We start from the raw sequence: 21,526 nt of genomic DNA on the forward strand, positions 1-21,526 counted from the left end.
GCACTAACTGTCAGTCACTGTGGATAAGAGCATCTTCTAAATGTATTTTGTCCATAGATTTCATAGATTAGTGGGTAAGAGGTCAACGATTACCCTCCCCCTCCCCCCTCTTCCTCTGACTGGGAGTTGGTTGCTGGGCTGGCCAGGGCAGGAGCCAGGTGGTCTGGATCCCTCCTGTGAGTGGCTTGAGTGGCTGCCTTTCCAAGAGCCCCGGAACACAGCTGCTTGTCCCATTGCTCTTCACAAGAGCAGGGGATTAAATGGAGAAGAGAGAGAATGAGGGACAGAGACAGAGAGAGAGTAATAGGTAGAAATTGAAAAACGGGAAATGGAAAAAAGGGAGGGTAAATCGAGATCTTTCTAGCAAACATAGTAGGCCTATGTCATACTGCATACAGACATGAACCAGGGTTGTGAGAATAGAGGGTTTCACAAAACAGCATCTTCAATTAAAGGTGTTCTTGTCAAAATCTGAATTTTGAACTACATTTCCTGTGTATACGTGGCATGCGGCTCTCCCACCTTCTGTCAAGGTTCATGAAAGGTTAGTTTAGCGCGAGGAAGTTAACCTCAAAAATCTGGACAAAATGGAAGTAAGAAATTATATTTTTCCTACAGCTTTATTTCTAGAAACTCTAATGGTATTACGCGGGGAGTCACACAAGGTAGGTAGGGATAACACAGAGAATGGCCCTGACGAGAAGATCTCCGGATGCAATTAACAAAATAGAAGTCAGAGTTTATTCAGCAAGGGTGCATGTCAGGAGACCACTCCCCCGTATAAGACCGACACAAAATCAATAAAGCTTTAGTGTTAATGATCATTCTCTAACATGAGGGATAAACTGTGGGTGATGTTCTGCCAGATGGGTGTAAATCCACGTTAACTGTTTTTTCACATCATAATGACTGTGTAGTGTTCTCCTTAACACAAAAGAGAACACACAACATGATTAGTCTCGTAATATCCCAATATCAATACGTCGTTTCAAATATTGCATTTTTCCTGATCCGCAGAGGGCAATCTTCTTCAGTTAGCTGGGACAGAGATGTGGGTGATTTCGATGAAAATGCAATCACTCTCCTGAGTGTTTATGTGGTTTGCTAAATGAATTGTGACGTGCGCTGCAAAGAATAGGCGGGAGAAAATCAATTTAATTGCGATACCTAAACTGTAAAGTGCCACTTATCTTTATACTCGCTGTTGGGCACTTTGTGGCTGTGCTTTTCATTACGGTGTACTAGATAGTAGCATAAAATCATATTACACGTGAATAACCTGATTGAAATAGTGATAATATCTATCACATTACACAGTCATATACAAAATAGCAGAATTTTTCCACATCCTCAGCATATTGTACTAAGCTCATAAGGTACATTATTCAATAATCAATGGGTATAGCCTACATTTAATTACAATAGAACAGTAGTCAATCTTACAATCTATTCCTGTAATGCTCCTTACACAGTATGCTATGGCCCAGCTGTGTGAGGCTGAAGTGAACGGCCGTCATATTACACATGGCATCTGCAAACTAAATTGGCTAGCATGATACAATGGCTCACATCAAAGGAACCATCACAGTTCATTTCAAGTGCATGCACAATACACCAGGCCAAGGATCAGGCATGTCCAGCGAAGTAGTCTTCTTCACAGAATATAAAATCTTCCTTGTTCTTGGTGGATGTCTTTGCATATTCATCTATTTTCAAGTGACCCTTTAATTATAGACAGCAGATTCATATTCCTTGGATCTTTGTTTTGTACAGATGTTTTCATGCCAATAATTGATAACAAATATTTCATGACTATATCTCACAATTAATTTTAGCAATAGGGGACAGAATCACAATAGGACATGGTTATACATACATATATAAACCTTTACATTCATATAATTAATAATTTAAGCCATTCAATGGCTCAATAAAGACATTGAAGAAGGTGATATGGAAAATATGTAAAGACCCCATTCCCTATCATATCAGTCTGGATGCTTTGCCTCATGGTGTAAAAAAAAAAAGACTAAACATAGGCTATAAAGAGAGCTGTTGTGCTGAGATGTATGGTGTCCCAAATTTGGGGAGCAATATATGTAGAAATACCATGGAACTGGAAATAGATCTTTATCTCCTTTTGGAGTTACCATGCTAGCCTGCCAATAGAATACCATCAAATTGATGTGTGTGCCCTTGAGATGATTGGACCTGATATTGTTAGGTGTGTCATAGAAACACCCTAGAAAGATGACCTTGAGATAGGCTAGCTACATACAGTATAGGCGTATACTAGGCTATAGGCCTATAATCATTATTATCCTCGTCATTGGTATGTCTACTAGTCTAACAGCTTACTATGGCATTTGACCAATTTCGCTTCGAAATTGATTATTTTGCTTAATTTTCTATAAAATGCGCTATAAAAATAGAACCTGAAAGTTTCAGATGTGTCGATTATGCACGAATTTCTTGGTGTATGTGTATCAGTTTCTATTCCTGCTTCTACTAGCCTACAGAAACACCATTCAATTCTAAATTATTATATACGATAATTTATTTGATATCGGCCACTGATATCCTTTGATTGCACTTTAATCAATACAGTTGTCCACACTTGAACGATATAGCCTACTGCAGAGTCCAAAGCTAAAGCCACAGTCCCCAACGTATTAGCATTTAATTCCCTAAGAAACATGAATTGAAAGACAAAGAATACTGGAGCAGATGGACAGGGTCTTGAGTAGGCTCACACTTTTATCACTTGGAAATGTGTACAATGCAGACCCACGTATCTAGACGACTGCATGCGAAAAATGTAACAGTTTGGTGCACTAATCTGCCCAAACAATCAGCACTTAATAAAAGGGTCGATCCATAAAATACACATTGGGAAAATCAAAATACAGTAAAGCAATAAATTAAAGCCCTCCATGAGCAGAAAGCTTGAGAATAAACTGCTATTATACGTATACTAATATGTCCATATTTCGCTTTAAATTCGCTTTAAAGTAGTACGTATATTCTACATATAGATGCCGCTTGAATTTCCGGATAGCACATGGTAATCGATTATGTCTAGAATACAACTTTTTCTTAAAATTATATTTTACACGATACCCAAGTGCTTCCATTAAATCAATTAAACACATTACAAAATGTGTGTGGTATCTTATTAAATAGCCTGTTATCATGTTAAAACAATACTCTAAAAACAATCCTCTATTATACGTAACTAAATTGAATGTCAATTATAGGTTTATCTTCTTGTGATTTTGGTGCACTGCTGTAAGTAATTCTAACTTGTTTTCTCAGGTAAAGAGGTGGTCTTTGGCGACAGGTCAGGTTACATTTTATTGCAAAGCATAAATGACTAGGCCTGACATCTCATCGTGCCATGATATTTCTCCTGAATGTCAAAATTAAGATTAGTTCAGTAGACTTGACTAATTTCACAACTGTATCAAGTAAATTAATTTTCCAATTGTTGATTTATGCATTTAGGCTACTATGCTCTTTAGACCACCAACGAGATTTTGCTCGTGCATGCCCCCAAAAGCCATTTTTATAGGGTATAGACTACCTACCTAAAAGAGAAGCCACCGTGTGTGCATGCAGTGGAACCTAATATTTAAATCTGACCTCTCCTCTTGTGAAACATATTGTCATTATTTACAAAATTGTCAGACAGTGTAGTCGGCAAACATAGCCTCTAGGCCCTCGGTTGAGCAAATACCCAGGGGGTTTGGTGTAATTCAAATGAACTAATCGTTCATAAGGGATTGACTAAACAAAGAGAGCAGACATACAGGTTCGTCTCGTGCACAAGGAATGACGAACCAACACGATTCGATAAGATTAGTAGTTTGTAGCACAGCTGTACAACTTAATATAGCTGCCCTTTGTCTTGCAAACAGGACTTCAATTTCTGTAAATGTCTCTTCTGCAGGAAAACGAATAGGCGCCAACTGTCCAGCAACATTCTGAAACCGTCGAACCGTGTAGGTTACAAAATATACTTCGGTAAATCATTTCTATCCATCTTGTTTATTTCTTGTTGACCTCGACGTGACATGAAAGTTGAGATCATAGCTTTTCGTTTAGTTGAATTGGGTTAGCTAACAAGCACGGACTCCGCACAAGCTCATTTGCTTCACTTACATCTCCGGTGTATTAGCAGGAACGGTTCAGGACCCGGCCTTCACTCTAAGCGCACAAACCCTTTACTGACCTCTCCAAATCTCTCATGTTATTGAGCCAGTGATGCCGAAATGCATCAAGTGCCCCATTGATGGCAAATATGCCATCCCTCTACTGCAAGACATAGGGGTATTTTCAAAATATATTATATTTCAAATATAACCTCAAAACGAATTGCATTTTTTGTTTATGATCCTAAAATATTTGATATGCATGTATAACCCCATAAATGTGTAGGGTGTACTTTTATGGGGGATAGGTAATGCACAATTATTATATAGAGGTAATATATAGCATAACAATATTTGAACACAATTCAAATATTATTTAGAATTCACAATAATTCGCAATTTGGTCCATTTATGTCACCTCAAAATAATCTGTCATTGTCGGGAAGCAGAAATTATGTAAAAAAATAAAGGCCTATGATTTTCTTTTTTTTGGGGGGGGGGGTCATTGTTCTGCTTAGTGCTAGAGTGTCTCTTATTTTCTTTCCCAATCAAAATGTCTGTTGTATTTTGTGCTATATTAGTTATGATGAAACAGACTATTTACATCCAGTGTCGCTGCATCTAATCAAAGGTGAAATTGAGTTTACTGTTTTGGCCTATAACTAGTATTTACACAATTACCTAAAACAGTTTTTGGATTGTTTAATCATTTGAAATGTCTAGGAAAGTAATAGGCCTATATCGGCCATAGGTAGTCTATGGGCTATATTGTTGTAAACGATTATGTAATAATACCTTTCTATACAATGTTGACCTATTTTGGGTTTAAGCGGTTTGCTTCATAGGATGATATTACATTATGTCAAGAATATAGCCAATTTGCTACACCATAATCAGCTCAATGTTCTATCGGTTTCTATTAATAATTGCTACACAAACGATTAGGTTACGGAACACCAATCTATCATAATAATTGCAGTCTAATTTGACCGGCTTCATTCATATTGATCAGGTATTCATGATAAAAAGTTACCAGTCATAGAAACATGATTAAGACAAAAACAATTTACCTCCAATGCAATGGACCCGAGCTGAAAATATCATTTTCACCTGCTGTAAACCAGCACATGCGATAGTCTATTCGAATAATATTGTGTGAATAGGCATATGTATTGATAGCTATCAATGCACGTTTTAATGTAAATACCGAAGTCATTCGTTTTTTTCGTTGTCTATGGAGCCATGATAATAGGAGCGCGTACGTTGGAATGAAAGTAGTGAGCAAAATTAGTAGTGTGGTGGTCCCTAGCCATACCCTCTGCCTGAAAGGTCCACGAGGTTGAGAGGCTTGGTTATTTGCATACAGAAACACACTGCACGGTGATGAGTATCTGCGGTAATAAGGCTACTTCTGGTAGCCATCACAGCACAATTGGTTTATTATTAACTATGATACAACGGGTGCATAGCCTACACATGAAAAGTAGAAGAATTTATCCAATCTGTACATTTTAATGAAATGTATGCTACAATTGTGCGAGGCAAACCTTGACGCAGGCCTGAGCAAAATTAGGAACAATGTTATCGAAATGAAATACTCTGGGCTTATAGCCAACAAGGGAACAATAATAGAACAATATGCTATACAGAATAGGTCTGCATTCGACAAGACAGAGAAGAGGACATTTAAGAACGTTTTTTAATTGGAAAATTAACAAAACTGAAACCATGAGTAAAGAGTAAACAAGAGAACGTTTCAATAGGCCAGTCAGTATCTAGCAAACGTGACTGTTCTTCAGCACTTAACCATTCTACGGCCTTGCAATCTCTTTCTGCTACAGGGACTTCACCTCTATGTGCACAGAATTTAGAAATGATCTATTAAGTTTTACTTCACTTTTATAAAGATTGACAAAAGAGAACATTAGGTGAAGATAACAGACATTGTATTTAACTGAACTAAATTCACCTGTTATTAAGTCAATAGCCTGCACCAAAGACATTCCTGGTAAAAAAAAAGAATTAGGCAGTTTAATAGTGAGTGACTTGAAAGTCACGAAATCACCATTACATTTGACCCCTTTCAAATGTTCAGATTAGCCTACTCGCATAGCCTACCTCTGAAGCGTTCGATGAGTTAAAGCACGTGAACTCGAAATCGTCTACCTGAGATAAAATTACCATTATAGATCAAAGTCTAAATGACAATGAGTTATTAACAACATTAGCATGCTACTGGTGATCCATCATTTTTGTTTTAGAAAATATAAGGCCTTAATACGCATTTAATTGTCTTAGATGAATCTTGTTCACATCAAGACTGGATTGGTTTGCATTGAATCGCTGGCATTTTTTGCGTTCTATGAGGATATTGTGCTATAAATTCTATTCTACCCGCGAGCTGTCCAAAATTAAATGGAGGCTAATTATAAAAGTACAAGGATGACTGGAATACAAGTCAACAAGTGGAATTTGTCCGTCTTCCAATGAGTGACTCGTTAACCGCAGTGAACACAATGTCACTGGAAAACACATGAAGGCTGTTTTTATTTCTTCACATCTACATATTTAAACATATTAATCCACTGTATTGTCTGAATGAAATGTAGTAAAGAATAAGCAAAAATACATAACAGCTCATAAAAACGATATGGTCTGATGCACCCATTTGTCAACATGAGAAATCACACACATAAAAATGCAAAATGATCAGAATGTGGCAGGTTGGATGATGAACTAAAGTGTCTTCATTTTTGTGCCCGATTCTCCGTCTCGTGTCTGCTCCAAGAGCTCTCGAGTTAATAAAAAGGTTGCCATTTCATTAGGCTATGGCAACAGTTTTACCTAACTTCAACAACACTATAGCTTGAGACCAAATAAACTTTTAAAATACGTTTCAAATCAAGTCCATATCCGAGGTATTTGTGAAGTTGACGTTTAAAGTTCAAACCATCTAGACGGCATCTTGCTGATCTGAACTAAAAAGTAGCATTTTCCTCAATTACCCCGGTAAAATGTCAATGGCCATTGTTGGATCGTTTGGCTCGTTGCTCCGCCCCTTGTGTTTGTCGTAAACCTGGCGCCTGGCTAGAGTAAACACAAGATAAGAGCGTCCAACGCTCCCCTCCTTCTCCAAGGCGATCAATTGGATATCTCAGACGGACCCACAAGTACTCTATTACGTAGGTGTCCTGTGAGCAGTGAGGGGACAACAGCACCACAGTCGGGCTTGTTCCGCGTTCAGCCATATTCACCTGCGGGCTAAACCATGTCCTTGAGCCCAAAGCACTCAACTCCTTTCTCAGTGACAGATATTTTAAGCCCGATCGAGGAGACCTACAGAAAGTTTGGAGGAATGGACTGTACAGGGAGCCTCGCGTCTCCGCTGGGAGCATATCGACAGACTTCGGTGTCTCAACCGGGACTGCAGCAGCACTCCATGGGCCATAACAACGGGGTGGCGAGCGCTTATCACATGCCACACAGCGTCTCCCAATTTTCCAGCGCCATGGGTGGATACTGCAACGGCAGCATCGGTAATATGGGAGACCTCCCGTCGTACCAAGACACCATGAGGAACGGCGCAGCAGCAACTGCATGGTATAGCGCAAACACCGAACCCCGCTATCCAACAAGTAAGTTGAAAAAGCTCAGTCTTGTTTCTTTTCAAATAAATGCCAAAGACAATTCGTTTTCAATAAAAAATAATAATAATGGAAACTACATTGTAATGGTGCATGATGCACAGCACCTAATTTAGACAGCATCTAATATGAATTTATTTAACAGCCTATATCTGTGCGCTATTGCAGTTTCTAGATTCATGGGGGCTTCCAATGGGATGAACATGGCCGGGATGGGGACGCTTGCTGGGATGGACGCCACCAAGTCCATGGTGACCCTACACTCAGCGCCCAGGAGAAAACGAAGGGTGCTCTTCTCTCAGGCCCAGGTGTACGAGCTGGAGAGGCGGTTTAAGCAGCAGAAATACCTGTCAGCACCTGAGAGGGAACACCTAGCGAGCATGATCCACCTGTCACCGACACAGGTCAAGATTTGGTTCCAGAACCACCGGTACAAAATGAAACGCCAGGCGAAGGACAAAGCCACACTGCAGATTCAACAGGAGAATGGCAATGTGTGCCCACAGCAGTCACCGAGGCGTGTGGCAGTCCCGGTTCTCGTGAAGGATGGTAAGCCCAGTCAGAACGGATCCAGCACACCGACGTCTGGGCATCAGCAGGTGCAGCAGCAGAACGTCTCTAGTGGAGCGATGACAGCTTCGGGCAGTGCGGTGGTCAATCACCATCAGAATCAGCTGGTGCATCATCCATTATCCACTGCTGAAGAACTGGAGGAAATGTCCCCCAGTCCCCCTATTTTACACAGCCAGATTAACATGGCTCAGACAGAAGCGGCTCTCATCGAGTACACCAATAACATGGTCAGTTCAAACCTGCTTTATGGCAGAACTTGGTAGAAGGAAGAAATGTACATTTGAATTCGGGAGACAATAACGTCAAGTGGATTTTAAGCCGGAAAGACATTGGTCGTTGATGACATTGAGGACAACAGAAGCACCAGAATTTCTTGACATTTTGGGAGGTGCATGGTGCACATATTATTAATTAACAGTCGGCCGTGCGTGTATACTTTTGATCAAGAGTATTTGATAAAAATGAGACTCCCAAGCACTCCGTAACGGTATTATTCGGGTGTAAAAGGGAGTGAAGTTATTTGTTGCGATTCAATTCTTTAAGGACACGAGGGTATCAGTCCGAAGTATTGTAATATTTCGATGAATGAACCTTAACTGTATATAGCTAACAAAAATATTTCATGTGACTATGATTTTTGTTTTTAAACGAAATATTTGTTAAAAAATTGTTTTGGTAAATTACAAAATGTGATTGCTGCTGCATAGCGTACATATATACAAATCACATTCCTGTTAAACTTTAACAATATATCGCTTGGCATGTAAGCATTACTGCTTATTTATGTTGATAGAATAATTATGAGGCACATTGACTGGAATGCATCGAATTTCACAGGTATAGCACAATGATTTCAAACAGATCTAATGTAATTTAATTATTCAAATGATATTGTACTTTACATTATAGCAATGTTACAATTTGTGTTGTTTCTTTCTTATTACCACCACACAATTATTGAAAGAAAACAGATTCAATACATGTAAATTCCAATATTTTCTGCCATTACAAGCCATCATGGTTAAGTGGAGATAAACATTTAAGCACCTAGTCTATACAGCATGATATAAAGTCCTAAAACGCAAGACTACTTGCAGGAGATTAAATTGGACCTGTTAGGCTAATGTTTGGGCGAAAAAGGTATATTATCAGGTGATGAAAGGTTAGAATTTCCAAGCAACTGTAACTGCACTCAATTGTTTCAGATTGTCATTTCCAATAAATATATATATTTTTTTTTATTCCTGGGTTCTTTGTGACTTTGAAATACAGGCTAGCAAAAATGCTAATTAATGTGAAGCTAAATTAGCCTAGTTGATAATATGACCCAAATTAAATAAAGGAATGGGCACATAATTGAGACAAATTATTATAATAATTTTGGTGGGTGCTTAAATTTTTCCTATTTCACACATGTACAAGTGTATATTATTGCATGTGTGAATTGCATATCCAAACTCCCCCTGAGACATCTTCACAGTGGGGTGAAGGCCAGGGTTTGCCATTATCAACGGCGACCCAGGAGCGATTAGGATTAGTGCCTTGCTCAAAGGCTAACAACAGATTTTTTCACCTTGTTAGCTCGGGATTCAAACAAGCAACCTTTTCGGTTACTGGCCCAATGCTCTAACCACTAGACTACATGCTGCCCTGTACTGCACGATCCCAGCTTCAGCACCAAGACGCCAGCAAGCCGAAAAAGTACATTGTGCTACCTGCCCGCTAAAATACCATTCAGCCATTCATCTACCTATGAAAATGGACCGTGACGATTTAATGAAACAAGACAGGATATAAAATAGGATGCTATTGGTTAATGACATTATTTTGCCTCAAAAACAAAGGCCTGATGCAACTGCCGTCGAGTTCGCTGATCTAAATTAATGACTAAAGAATTAAGTTGATAAAAACCTAAATAAACCCATTATCCACAGAGTTTAACTCCTTAATGATTTAGGTATTTTAAGTTCACAAACAAATTAGAATTATTTTTTCTACGAATGCTTGACAAAAAAAAGCTAGAGGTTGACAGAAATCAGCAGAAATGTGATTCTAAAAACCAAAGATGTGATGCAAAAAGTTGAATTTGGTTTTATTTCAGAAAATAGAGTAACTTGTACACTGAAATATGGAGCTAATCTTTCCAAATGAACTGACAATGACAATTGTCTTGACTGACTGGTATTTCACAAGTTTTACAGGTATTCTTAAAAATGCATTACATAGAAGAACATTTTAGGTAGAATTAAAAACAAAAACATCTTACAAGTCAACAGCCTGAAAAAGACGTGTATTTCGAAAAAATTAAAAATTAAAATCGCCTTCAGCACTACTAGGTCTGAATTTAACTCCAATTGTATTTTCCTTCTGGGGGTGGCAAGTGGTAATTCCGTCCAGAGTGGTATCCCTGTAAAACACAGAAAACAAGGGCCAAATCAGTCAGAAATTTGAGTATGAAGATCAAAGATGTCAAACATTTCAACAGTTTGCTTCATACTAATCTTCTTCTAATGTATATTTTGAGAGGCTGAATTAGTAGTTACCCTCTGTCTCCCTGCCATTTACAGTGCCTTGCAAAAGTATTCACCCCCCTTGGCATTTTTCCTATTTTGTTACATTACAACCTGTAATTTAAATAGATTTTTATTTGGATTTAATTTAATGGGCATACACAAAATACTTCCAAATTGGTGAAGTGAAGAAAATAACTTGTTTCAAAAAAAATCTACAGAAAAGTGGTGTGTGTATGTATTCACCCCCTTCGCTAGGAAGCCCCTAAATAAGATCTGGTGCAAACAATTACCTTCAGAAGTCACATAATTTGTTAAATAAAGTCCACCTGTGTGCAATCTAAGTGTCACATGATTTCAGTATTATTTACACACACACACACACACACACACACACACACACACACACACACACACACGTTCTGGAAAGCCCCAGAGTCTGCAACACCACTAAGCAAGGGGCACCACCAAGCAAGCAGCACTATGAAGACCAAGGAGCTCTCCAAACAGGTCAGGGACAGAGTTGTGGAGAAGTACAGATCAGGGTTGTGTTATAAAAAAACAGAGACTTTGAACATCCCACGGAGCACCATTAAATCCATTATTAAAAAATGGAAAGAATATGGCACCACAACAAACCTGCCAAGAGAGGGCCACTCACCAAAACTCACAGACCAGGCAAGGAGGGCATTAATCAGAGAGGCAACAAAGAGACCAAAGATAACCCTGAAGGAGCTGCAAAGCTCCACAGCGGAGATTGGAGTATCTGTCCATAGGACCACTAAGTCATACACCCCACAGAGCTGGGCTTTACAGAAGAGTGGGCCAGAAAAAAGCCATCCCTTAAAGAAAAAAAAAATAAGCAAACATGTTTGGTGTTTGCCAAAAGGCATGTGGGAGACTCCCCAAACATATGGAAGGCACACTGGTCAAATGAGACTAAAATTGAGCTTTTAGGCCATCAAGGAAAACGCTACATCTGGCACAAAACAAACACCTCATCATCCTGAGAACACCATCATGAAACATGGTGGTGGCAGCATCATGCTGTGGGGATGTTTTTTTACCGACAGGGACTGGGTAACTGGTCAGAATTGAAGGAATGATGAAGGCACTAAATACAGGGAAATTATTGAGGGAAACCTGTTTCTGTCTTCCAGAGATTTGAGACTGGGACAGAGGTTCACCTTCCAGCAGGACAATGACCCTAAGCATGCTGCTAAAGCAACACTTGAGTGTTTTAAGGGGAAACATTAACTGTATTAGAATGGCCTAGTCAAAGCCCAGATCCCAATCCAATTGAGAATCTGTGTTATGACCTAAAGATTGCTGTACACCAGCGGAACCCATCCAACTTGAAGGACCTGGAACAGTTCTGCCTTGAAGAGTAGGCAAACATCCCAGTGGCTAGATGTGCCAAGCTTATAGAGACATACCCCAAGAGACTTGCAGCTGTAATTGCTGCAAAAGGTGGCTCTACAAAGTATTTTAATTCCAGGTTTTAAGGCAATAAAATAGAAAAAAATTCCAGGGGGGGGTGAATACTTTCGCAAGCCACTATCATACGCATGCAAAATAACTGATCACTATCCACATAAACAATGTTCTGACTTAAAGCCATAAACAAACATCAGTAAACAAACATGTGCATAGTATAGGTAAGTGCTCCTAATGCCCTGGAGGCATGCTCCTAATGCCCTGGAGGCATGCTCCTAATGCTCTGGAGGCATGCTCCTAATGCCCTGGAGGCATGCTCCTAATGCCCTGGAGGCATGCTCCTAATGCCCTGGAGGCATGCTCCTAATGCTCTGGAGGCATGCTCCTAATGCTCTGGAGGCATGCTCCTAATGCTCTGGAGGCATGCTCCTAATGCTCTGGAGGCATGCTCCTAATGCTCTGGAGGCATGCTCCTAATGCCCTGGAGGCATGCTCCTAATGCCCTGGAGGCATGCTCCTAATGCTCTGGAGGCGTGCTCCTTGTAAGGTGGACATTGTTGGCGTCAATAATAGTTACTATCCAGGAAAAAGTTACAAAAGGCCTAATTCATGGTAAACAGGAGTTAGTGCACTCAAACAGGCAAAAGTCACTTTGTGCAGGCTTTATTCCATGATCAAATGAACACAGGTAGGGCTGGGCGATATGGCCAAAATCTCATATCCCGAAATAGGTCATTTCATATCCAGATAACGATACATTTCACGATATACACATTTCCTGTAAATTCAATGAATAAATAGTATATATAAAATGACCACATGTAAAGGCCTATTTCTTTTACATTTTGAATTATACTTAACAAATAAAAGGTATTTGCATTTGGTACCTTGGGTCGAGTGTTAGTATCAACTCACAAAACCCCCGTTTCTCAACCGTGTAAATTGGGGCCATGTCTTTGCAGATGTAAGTTGTAACGGCAGCTCTTATCTCTTTCCATCTTCGTGATTCTTTGCCATATGGTGTGCCGCGGGCAAAAGCCTCTTAAAGTCTTGAGTCGGGGGTTTGTTTTGAGCACTTGACTGTACTTTTCTAGGTCTCATCCATAGACTCTCCGTATTGTTTCACATGATTCTTGCGTAGGTGGTAAAAGAGGTTAGTGGTGTTCGAGTTTGTTGCGGCATATTTTGCGGAGGTTGGTTTTCTGGTCCGTGTCAGACTTTTGATACCCAAACCACGTCTATGCGACTGAAGTTACCCCTCTTTTAGGTACGAGCTCCCTGTCTCCGTGCCACGTTCACTATCCTCCATGTTTGTTTGTGGTGCAAATGTCCTTCCACACGACATGTGTAGATGTTTTTCTATCGTCACACGATATAAATCGTCATATCGCCCAGCCCTAAACACAGGTATATTGACGTTGAGGTCACGTCTTCCTCATTATTGATGTCATATGTTAGTCCTAAATAAAGTCAGCTGAATAATGTAGTTACCGGTTGTCCTCCACGGTCTCCTCTGCGGTCTCCTCTGTGGTCGTCCTGACCACGCTGCTGATGGTAGCCGCCCTGGCCCTGCCCCCCTCCGTGGCCTCCTCTCTGAGGCGACCGGTCCCAGCCATGCCCACCACCACCACCACCACCATACTGCTGCCTGTGTGGGTACAAACATTGTTGTTTTGGACTTTATGACTTGTTTAATTTGTTAGTTTCTGGACTGTAGGGTCTACATCACAAATCAACTCTTAACTGCCTTGTCATAGAAGATGACTAAACGAAATCACCACTAACTTGCAATAATTTAGATGTTATAAGTAAATTAGACAAACCAGAAATTAAAACAGCTAGCCAATGAACCGTTCAACTCATCATAATATAATACAATAAAAAATAGTTTCATAGTTTGCCGTATTGTACATTGCTCTTCTTAGATGTATTTTTCAAATTGGCATTATCACAGTTTACATTTATTCCGTTATTAGGGTTAAGTGCCTTGCTAAAGGGCACAGCTTTTTCACCTAGTTGGCTCGGGATTCGAACCAGCAACCTTCCGGTTTCTGACCCAACGTTCTTAACTGCTAGGCTACCTGACGCCCTGTACTAGCATGATCAGCTCCAAGACACCAGCAAACCGAATAAGTAGATTGTGCCGATTCATATCTAAATTCTGACATCTGTATGTGCCTTAGCCTTTCAGTACGTTTACATGCACAGTAATAACTCAATATTAAAATAGATGGCAGCAGGTTGAGTATGGCAGTCATGTTAACGCCTTAATCTGCTTATTTTAAATCTGCGCATGGTCATATTCGAAGTAAGCAAATGCCAATTAAAACACCTGGTTTCTGAGTAATCTTTCAAATTAGGAGTTCTAGTGGTGTATTTGATTTGCGCATGTGACATCACCGGTAGTGCAAGCTTCCCTCTTATGCATGAGTGAAGTGAGATCGGAAAACTGAAAGCATGCACTTAGTTTTCATATAAACTTTATATGTCCGATTATGCTTCACAAAACTAATTGTTTGCGTTTTTTTGCATTTATCATAGTCCCATCGTAGCCTGATTTCAGATGTGTCCTTGTGAACAATATTAGGGAAATTGCAAAGCATGTAAACGTTTAAGTCAAACTATTATATTAATCTCACTATCCGCAATTGTTTTGTGTGCATGTTAGCGTCTCATAGACAGCTACAAACACATTAGCCATGCTGGGCAATTTAGGCTTCAGGCCCTCCCTGCTCCAGTCCTACCCATTATTCAGTCTAAATATGTCAAAGCGCCTAATCAGGAGCAAAAAAAAACCCCAAACCTTTTCCAGTTCTATTGATGCAGCTTTCAATTGACCATGGTGACCTAGCAACATCCCTGCTAATTAGTATCGACCTGGAGATTTAATTCAGAAGAAAAAAATGGCCACCCATTTCACATGAATAAAAGTATGAGAATATTAAATGTATGCCAAAGTATCTAATAAACCAGACATTTACATGTGACTTGAATCGTGAATTGCACTCATCCCTAAAAAGAGGACGCCACATTGCATGTGTGTGACGCCCACACCACCAGTCCAAGACTAATGCCTCAGCAATGTGTCCATCCATAAGCCAAGCCACCATATTAAGTCTCATATTATTCACTACAATGGTCGAAGGAAGAAGGAACCGTCCTAGAAGGGCCCATCCCTCATTATTGAACCATGTCACATTCATCCCCAATGCCAGACTTAGTCGTGCACTGGAATCCGTAATCCCTCCTACAGGTTCCTTATGCATGTAATTTCAGTCCAGCTGGTATAAGTAGTTATAGAAACAGTTTTCAGTTCACCACTAATAACTAGTGACCTAAGGTGACAGAGAGCCACAATAGACCTGGAAGGCCTGAACAGTTGAACCAAAGAAGCTGATTAGTCCTTCAAGAGGTCTGGAGAAAGAATCAATGACGGGTCTGTGCGGACACTGTGGCGCCGAAATGATACTGCCAGAGCAGTATTAGTGATGCCTCATTAAGTTGGCCAAACCTCCTCAAGAGAAATTTGTTTAGCGCTCCCAAATTCTTAATTCATCTATAAGCCCCCCCATGGTGAAGCCCAGTGGCCTCAACTAATAAAGCAAGATGTTTCATCTACCTGTACATTTAGTGGGACTCAGTGGTCCCCCACTAAAGCACTGGAACAGTTTGTACTAACCACATATTACGCTAAACCTCATGTGTAGTAAATAAACTAATGTGTATCAAGGTTAACTTAAAATGCTGCAGCGAGCACCCCTTAAAAAAAATAAAATACTACTACATCGGTTTATAAAGTTTATATAAAATTCTACTGCATCAGTCATGAACTTAGTAGGCCCAGGATGAGGGAATACCGTGTAAATACATGCCTATGTATAAAAAGCAGACAAAGCCGTAGACTCACCTTGGATATTGCTGCGGAGGGTTGTATGGGGGAGGTGTCCCTAGAAGACCCTGCTGCCTAGAATCTGTGGGCGACAAGAGACTTTCAAAAAAGGGCGCCAACACACTAAGTGAACATAACGAGCGCAACTCTTAAAGAGCAATACTTTATTTATCTAAGAATTTTGTTCTGATGAGTTGCCATCAGTGTAATTTCCACACACACACACACACAAATAGATACAATCAGCTATGAGATTTGTCTCAGTAGAGTGTAAATGTTAGATTGACAAAATGGGACACCACTTAATTTGAAAAATAATAATAAGACAATTCCTTTGAGTGAAAGTTAAAAGTGCTGCATGAAATGTTTGCCAATCAATATGGAAACTCAGATTTGGTATACAACACTGCAACAGCATGTCAAAATGTACAAGTTAATTAACCCAATTAATTTCAGCTTTAACCTCAATATCAAACCCATAAATTTCAATCTTAAAACTGATCCAAGAGATAAAACAATCCCAAAGATAAAATGAAGCCCATTGAAGCACTAAATCACAATAAGATTTGAGGTGGGTGGAAAAGAGAAAAAATGCTTCATTTGCATTCCTTCCTTCAGGAAAATGAAATAAGCATTCAGTGGGCAGCATTGTGGATGGCTCAAGTACCCCTGGTTCTAGCGCAGCGAGCCCCTTTGAGAGCCGCTTCTTCTAGATCCGCTGTTGCCAAGGCAATGACCAGCTGCAAGCCTGGGACTTGTTTGTTTATAGGGGCAGGCCTGGTGAGTGGGTGAGACAGGAGGAGAGGGGGCGGGGTGAAGGGTGTGATGAAAAGAACTTCAGCAAAGAAAAGCCAGTCATTTACAAACCTGGATTGGAGGCTGGTGTTAAAAGAAATTTGATAAGAGGCGATGGGATCCCTGGGAAATAAACACGTTTGGCCTGGTGGTACAATACCTAGTGCTCAATGTTATGACATGTAGAGAGTTTAACATGGTCTGAGATGACCAAGAGAGAATATAGACTGGTTGGTCAGTCTGATTTACGGTGGAATAAAGTAGACCACAAGCCAACATAACTGAGCAAACTAAGGTTTTCAGATGTATAATTTTCAGCCACTTGAGAAACAGTTATTTTTTCTATGTATAACCGAAACATACCAACAATGCATAACTGTTTGTCCAGACGAAGTGATTAGGTTGGATCTGTAGATGAGTAAATCTTGACAGTTAATAATCTCTTGGACCAACACAACCTTATTGAGGACCACCCACTCTGGCCTGTGTCTTCTGTCCTACTCTGATGACCAGCAGGCAGTCACTCAACGGCGGACATTACAATTACACACCTGTCAATCTCCTTAATTAACAATGATCTAAAACTCTAGAGCCCAGGGCCATGTGATACAAAAGACAATGAAGGATTACACCTAAAATCCCCCGGTACAATATACAGTCACTGTATTAACCCAAGGGATTACAACTAGCTCAAACCAACTCACATGTCCCTCAATACACATGTTCTTCCATTACTATAGTAAAACAGTTGGTGAAGTTAAAAGTCTAGAACTTATGTTTGGAAATAGAATTCCATGGGATAAGACCGTTAAACTGCAACTTTTAAACGGTGCGACAAAAATACAATGTGACTGGACGTCAAAAGACTAAATGGCGACCAGCGGTGTCTCCCCGGTGGGTCATTACACAGCAGCCATTTTGAATAGGCACAACAAAACCCCACAGCATGTTTCAGAGACAGCGCGTTGACACATCACCACATGGGGGTAGAGGTGCAGTCAAAGGGGAAGTTAACTTTGGTTTCAACCCTCCCTAGTCTACCACACATCCAATCAAATGGGATCCTCCCAGAAGGCTTTTATCAGAAGGGCCAGTGTGTCCAGAAGCACTTGACAATCTCATTACCACCCCCAGTCTCCCAGAGCAGCTAGCACCACTAATCAGCAAACGGGGACACCGGGAGGGACACAGGAGCCCCCCCCAACCCAACACAAAGGACCCAGCCGGACCAGGGTGATTACTGACAACCTAGTGGATCCTCTCAGAGAGAGACAGTTAACAGCAACAAAAGCATGTCTTTGAACTCCGAGCACACTACCGTCCTAGAGTTGTTTTCTAGTCTGGTCTCAATAACTAGTCAGGCTAATTGTGTTGTTGGGACCGATAATGCCAAGTCTGCATGTATACAGTGCCTATAGAAAGTCTACACCGCACTTGAATTTCTACACATTTTGTGTTACAAAGTGGGATTAAAATGGATTTAATTGTACATTTTGTCAATGATCTACACAACATACTCTGTCAAAGTGGAATAACAATTCTACTATATTTGAAAGACTAATGAAAAATAACACTAATATATCTTCATTAGAAAAGAATTCACCCCAGAGTCAATACATGTTAGAAACACCTTAGGCAGAGTCTTCTTGGGTAAGTCTCACCTGTATTGTGCTAAATTATTCAATTTAAAATTATTCACGCTCTGTCAAGATGTTGGTGATCATGGCTAGACAGCAATTTTAAAGTCTTGCCATAGATTTAAGCATATTTAAGTCAAAACCGTAACTTGGCAACTCAGGAACATTTACTGTCTTCTTGGTAAGCAACTCAAGCGTAGATTTTGCTTTGTGTTGTATGTTATTGTCTAGCCGAAAGGTGAATTCCTCTCCCAGTGTCTGGTGTAAGACAGACTGAAGCAGGTTTTCCTTTAGGATTTTGACTGCGCTTAGCTCCATTTCTTTTCATCCTGAAAAACTCACTAGTCTTTGCCGATGTCAAGCATACCCATAATATGATGCAGCCACCACTATGCTTGAAAATGCAGTTAAGTTACTCAGTGATGTCTTTGAACCCCCCCCCCCCCCAACATGAGGTTTGCATTTATGCCCAAAAGTGTATTACTTAGCTATGTTTTTTTGCAGTATTACTTTAGTGGCTGGATGTATATTTTTATTCTATAGATTTGCACTCTTCTTTTCACTCTCATTGAAGTCATTACTGTGGAGTCACTACGCTGTCATTGAAGTCATTACTGTGGAGTCACTACGCTGTCATTGAAGTCATTACTGTGGAGTCACTACGCTGTCATTGAAGTCATTACTGTGGAGTCACTACGCTGTCATTGAAGTCATTACTGTGGAGTCACTACGCTGTCATTGAAGTCATTACTGTGGAGTCACTACACTGTCATTGAAGTCATTACTGTGGAGTCACTACACTGTCATTGAAGTCATTACTGTGGAGTCACTACACTCTCATTGAAGTCATTAATGTGGAGTCACTGCAATGTTGTTAATCCAGCCTCAGTTTTCTACCGTCACAGTCAATGAACTCTGTAGCTGTTTTTATAAAATCCCTAATGGTCTCATGGTGACATCCCTAAGCAATTTCCTTCCTGTCCTGCAGCTCAGTTCAGATGGACGGCTGCATCTTTGATTTGTCTGGGTGGTTTAATACATCAGCGACAGCATAATTTCCATGCTTAAAGACATATTCAATGTCTGATTTATTGTTACCCATCTACCAATCACAGCAGTTTCTTTATGAGGCTTTTGAAAAGCTCCCTGGTCTTTGTAGACGAATCTGTGCTTGAAATTCAATACTTGACTGGGGAACCTTACAGATGTATGGGGAAAGAGGAAGGGGGTAGTCATTAAAAATAATGTCAACCCCCAGTATTTCACACAGAGTGAATTCATAACTTGTGATTTGTTAAGCCAGATTTTACTTCTGAACTAGCTTAGTTTTGCCTAAACAAAAGGGGGTGAATACTAATAATTTTTTAATAAATAAAAATATATTTTCACTTGACATGTGTATTTTGTGTAGATTAATGACCCCCCAAAATGACAATTACATCTATATAAATCCCACTTTGTAACAACAAAATGTGAAAAGTTCAAGGGGGTGTAGACTTTCCATAGGGAATGTGGTTATTAATCTCATTAAATATAACAATTCATAATCATGAAACCTGTACATAAATGAGTTGACCAAAATGGCTAGATTCTCTTATTACGGATGGGCATGGGAATAAATACTACAATTATTTCTACAATTATTTCATGTAAATTGCTCTTACTGACTTAATGTGTAGGCCATCTGGTTATTCAAGGAAAGTGTCAAAGGTACAGTAGTTGGTGAAATTAAGCAGTTACAATTCACATCAACTAAATGTTAATATCAAGCCGCCAGAAGTGTAGGAATAATTACATCTCTTCAGGAGGACTAGAAGAACATGAATAAAAAAATCCCACCGTCACGTAAAGTGACAATTTGAAGAGAAACAGGCCCACAATCAGATGGGCCAGAGTATTAACCCTGATTGCCTTAATCAAAATAACTCTCATATAGAAAAAGAGAGGATGAAGTTCGGTCCTACGCTGCTAATTGGCAAGTTTACCATCAGGAATAAACAGCATAGGCCAGGGGAGGCACTGGCTGCCACAATCCGAAGGAGCCAAGGCTTATTTGCATCAAGTGCCACCATAATAGTCTCGACTCCCCCACAAGCTATCAGCAGACAGATGAGATTATTCATCCATTTGCAAATTGGCACATCAAAGTCAAATTGGAGAACCGAGTCTGCTTCCCAAATGACAAACTATTCCCTATATAGTGCACTACTTTGGACTGGAGCTCTACGGGCACGATATAGGTCAAAAGTAGTGCACTATGTAGGGAATAGGGTGCTATTTGTAACACACACCTGCTGTCAGAGGAGCATGAGGCAAGGGCCCAACCAGGAGCCTCTGATTAGGGGCAGGGAAACAGAGAGAGAGAATGTCCCCCCTCCATATGTAGGTTCCATTCTCCATTCTAACTTCCCAGTGTTGAACAAAGGGCCATTTAATTGTATAATATAGTTATTTGTCTTTTCAGAAGAGGTATGATATCTCAGCCAAGGAGAAAGGAAGCGAAATGTTCCCGCAAGTAAGGAATGATGAAACAAAAGGCCTTATCGGAACGGAGATTACTGGCCGTCTGACAGCCTTTCTACTGCCCATTTTAGATGGAGAGAGAGTTACTACTTGACACAATGTAAAGGCTATATTTTAGTTGATCAGAAATGCAGTAAAGGTGTGTTTGTCAAGGCCTGCCCTGCCTGTGTGGGTGTAGGTCTTACGTTGGAAGGGTGGGAGGTGACCACCACTGCCGCAGTGGGGGGGCCTGTTGTAGCTCCCCTGGTGGTAGTTGCCAGGGGGCGCAGCGTTGCTGTACTGCCCACCTCCCTGCTGCTGTCTGTTCATGCTGTGACTGAAAACAACAGAACACGCAGAGTAAGTCACAGACGTTAAACATCAGTTA

At 40.2% G+C, this 21,526-nt stretch overlaps 2 protein-coding genes across 4 annotated transcripts in view; one reads left to right on the top strand and one right to left on the bottom strand.

The window, feature by feature from the left end:
• Window positions 1-7,304: 7,304 nt before the first annotated feature.
• nkx2.1b (NK2 homeobox 1b) lies at window positions 7,305-9,608 on the top strand. The gene is made up of 2 exons (NM_001124224.1): window positions 7,305-7,786; window positions 7,964-9,608. The coding sequence occupies exons 1-2, from the start codon at window positions 7,420-7,422 to the stop codon at window positions 8,629-8,631; spliced, it is 1,035 nt and encodes a 344-aa protein (NP_001117696.1). The 5' UTR covers window positions 7,305-7,419; the 3' UTR covers window positions 8,632-9,608.
• An 828-nt stretch (window positions 9,609-10,436) lies between these two features.
• Window positions 10,437-21,526, bottom strand: part of LOC110529465 (5'-3' exoribonuclease 2) — a 46,237-nt gene continuing 35,147 nt past the window's right edge. For all 3 annotated transcript variants that reach the window (XM_021611647.2, XM_021611646.2, XM_021611648.2), the window contains 4 exons: window positions 21,345-21,475; window positions 16,223-16,286; window positions 13,807-13,963; window positions 10,437-10,775 (listed from right to left, as the gene is read on the bottom strand). In XM_021611647.2, the coding sequence (XP_021467322.2) occupies window positions 10,713-10,775; window positions 13,807-13,963; window positions 16,223-16,286; window positions 21,345-21,475 (415 nt within the window). In that variant the 3' untranslated portion in view covers window positions 10,437-10,712. The remainder of the gene's footprint in view (window positions 10,776-13,806; window positions 13,964-16,222; window positions 16,287-21,344; window positions 21,476-21,526) is intronic.

Source organism: Oncorhynchus mykiss, chromosome 8 (genome assembly GCF_013265735.2).
Source record: "Oncorhynchus mykiss isolate Arlee chromosome 8, USDA_OmykA_1.1, whole genome shotgun sequence".
NCBI classification, from domain to species: Eukaryota; Metazoa; Chordata; class Actinopteri; order Salmoniformes; family Salmonidae; genus Oncorhynchus; species Oncorhynchus mykiss.

Coding starts and splice junctions, on each gene's coding strand:
- nkx2.1b (NM_001124224.1), top strand. CDS start 7,420: ATGTCCTTGAGCCCAAAGCACTCAACTCCTTTCTCAGTGACAGATATT. Junction 7,787..7,963: donor CGAACCCCGCTATCCAACAA/GTAAGTTGAAAA, acceptor GCGCTATTGCAG/TTTCTAGATTCATGGGGGCT.